Source organism: Cucurbita moschata, unplaced genomic scaffold (genome assembly GCF_002738365.1).
Source record: "Cucurbita moschata cultivar Rifu unplaced genomic scaffold, Cmos_1.0 Cmo_Scf00010, whole genome shotgun sequence".
Taxonomy (NCBI): domain Eukaryota; kingdom Viridiplantae; phylum Streptophyta; class Magnoliopsida; order Cucurbitales; family Cucurbitaceae; genus Cucurbita; species Cucurbita moschata.
This window is the reverse complement of record NW_019268526.1, coordinates 1011854-1014478: the sequence shown is the minus strand read 5'-3', so window position 1 is coordinate 1014478 and position 2625 is coordinate 1011854. Positions and strand designations below refer to the sequence as shown.

General features: G+C 42.1%; 1 protein-coding gene across 1 annotated transcript; it reads left to right on the top strand.

Moving 5' to 3' along the window:
* Positions 1-472: 472 nt before the first annotated feature.
* Positions 473-2205, top strand: LOC111448726 (cytochrome P450 89A2-like). Its single transcript, XM_023088442.1, has one exon. The coding sequence runs from the start codon at positions 504-506 to the stop codon at positions 2064-2066; it is 1563 nt and encodes a 520-aa protein (XP_022944210.1). The 5' UTR covers positions 473-503; the 3' UTR covers positions 2067-2205.
* Positions 2206-2625: the final 420 nt, after the last annotated feature.

The following is a 2625-nucleotide window of genomic DNA, read 5'->3' as shown; positions in this document are numbered from 1 at the left end:
AAAAAAAAAAAAAAAAAAAAAATTTGCTCTCCTTCCATGTCATTAGTAATGACAACAAGTAATGACCACGAGTGTGAGAAAGATGTAGACATTGAAGTCCATGGTAATTTTCTTAATATCAGAAATGAAAAGTATAAGTTTGACTAAAATTCGAAAAAGAATAGAAAAAAAATGGTAACGAATAAAACAAAACAAAATCCATGAACACAATGAACTAACCTATAGACAACTTTGTGGACGACATCGTTAACAATCTTACGAAGAACGAAACTAACACCGATATTGAAGAGGAAGTTGATAAGGATTTCGATGATATATATTCTATATATATATATATATATATGTATGTATATGTGTATATATATACTTGATTTTTTTGTATTAATTTAATAAAAAGAAACAAAACGTGAAAAGGAAACGTGGGATGGGCCGTTGATGACACAGAAACAATTATATATTAGGGATTAAAAGGGAAAAAAAGCAGAGCAAAAACAGAGAGAATCATGGAGACGTGGTTCATCATCATCATTTCGCTCTGTTTCTGTTCCCTTCTGAACTCCATTTTTTCCCACTTCCGAAGCTCCACCAATCTCCCACCAGGCCCTCCTTCCATCCCCATCTTCACCAATCTCCAATGGCTCCGCAGATCCCCTCTTCAAATCGAGTCTCTTCTCCGCACCCTCGTCGCCAAATACGGCCCCATCATCACCCTCCCCATCGGCACTCGCCCCACCGTCTTCATCGCCGACCGCTCCATCGCCCACAACGCCCTTGTCCTAAACGGCGCTCTCTTCGCCGACCGTCCACCTGCACTTCCCATCAGCAAGATCGCCTCCAGCAACCAGCATAATATCAACACCGCCTCTTATGGCCCACTCTGGCGCCTCCTCCGCCGTAATCTCACTTCCCAAATCCTCCATCCTTCCCGGGTCAGATCCTACTCTCGTGCTCGCAAATGGGTTTTGGATATTCTTATTGATCGGTTCCTCTCTCACTCTCAATTGAGAGAACCCATTTGCGTTGTGGATCATTTTCAGTATGCTATGTTTTGTTTGTTGGTGTTGATGTGCTTTGGAGACAAGCTTGAGGAATCCCAGATCAAGGAAATTGAGAACGTGCAGCGTAAGATGCTGGTAAACCTTGGGCTTTTCAACGCTCTCAATTTCTGGCCCAAATTGACCAAGATTTTCCTCCGAAAGCGCTGGGAGACGTTTCATGAACTCAAGAGGAATCGAGATGAAGTCACCATCCCTTTAATCGAAGCAAGAAGGAAGGCCATCCAAAACAGAGAAAACAGAGAAAACAGAGCAAACAGAGCCGAAGCTGAAGAAGAAAAAGAAGAATTCGTGGTGTCATATGTGGATACCCTTCTCGATTTGGAGCACCCAGACGAGAAGAGAAAGCTTACAGATGAAGAAATGTCCACACTAGCCTCTGAATTCCTCAACGCGGGCACCGACACCACGTCCACGGCCCTGCAATGGATAATGGCGAATTTGGTGAAATACCCAGAAATCCAACACAAGCTTTTTGCTGAGATGAAAGGAGTAATGGGAGATGGAACGGGGGAGGAGGTGAAGGAAGAGGATTTGGGGAAGCTTCCATATCTGAAAGCTGTGGTTTTGGAAGGATTAAGAAGACACCCACCAGGGCATTTCGTGTTACCACACGCAGTGAAAGATGACACGATGTTGGAGAATTACGTGATACCAAAGAACGGAACTGTAAATTTCATGGTGGCGGAGATGGGTTGGGATCCGGAAGTGTGGGAAGATCCGATGGCGTTCAAGCCGGAGAGGTTCATGAAGGGCGGGGAAGAAGAAGAAGTGGCGGGGTTTGATATAACAGGGAGCAAGGAGATAAAGATGATGCCGTTCGGCGCAGGGAGGAGGATGTGCCCAGGATTCGGTCTGGCAATTCTTCATTTGGAGTATTTCATAGCCAATCTGGTTTGGAGGTTTGAATGGAAGGCGGTGGAGGGCGACGGCGTCGATCTGTCGGAGAAGGTGGAGTTCACGGTGGTGATGGAGAAGCCTCTGAAAGCCAACATAATTCCCAGGTCTTAAATTGAGGTTTGTGTTTATCTTATGAAGTCGTAGGGAAAATGTGTTTTATTTTATGTTTTAATTTATTTTGTGACAAATATGAGGAGGTAGCGATTTAGAATTCACAAGTTATATTAATAAGACTTTATAGCTTCATAAATGTTCTTCTATATGATCTCTTATAAGATTAGGAATGTGAATTTATCACACGTTGCTACTCATCACTTCTAAGATTGACAAGTATTTTTACGGACCAACACAAGTTATTTCAATCTGGGTTGTCCTTACTCACATCCTTACTCACATGCTTCGTAGAAAAATCGGTAAGAAATCACCCAACATATAATTGTTAAAAGCAAAACACGCTTAACTTTGAAGTTCCTGTGATTGAGCCGATAGAGCCGATAGAAAAGAAAATTTATCTTGTTAGAATAAATACTAATTTTCGATTCTTTTAAGCCTCTTTGGCCATTCTATCTTCAGGATAGTTCTCATCCGAATATGATCTCGATTCATTCAACATAGATTGACCCAGCATAGATTGTCCCAATGTAAATCATGCTTAACTATAAGGTTCTTA

Bases quoted from the DNA above. Each gene is read 5' to 3' on its own strand.
- LOC111448726 (XM_023088442.1), top strand. From the start codon at position 504: ATGGAGACGTGGTTCATCATCATCATTTCGCTCTGTTTCTGTTCCCTT.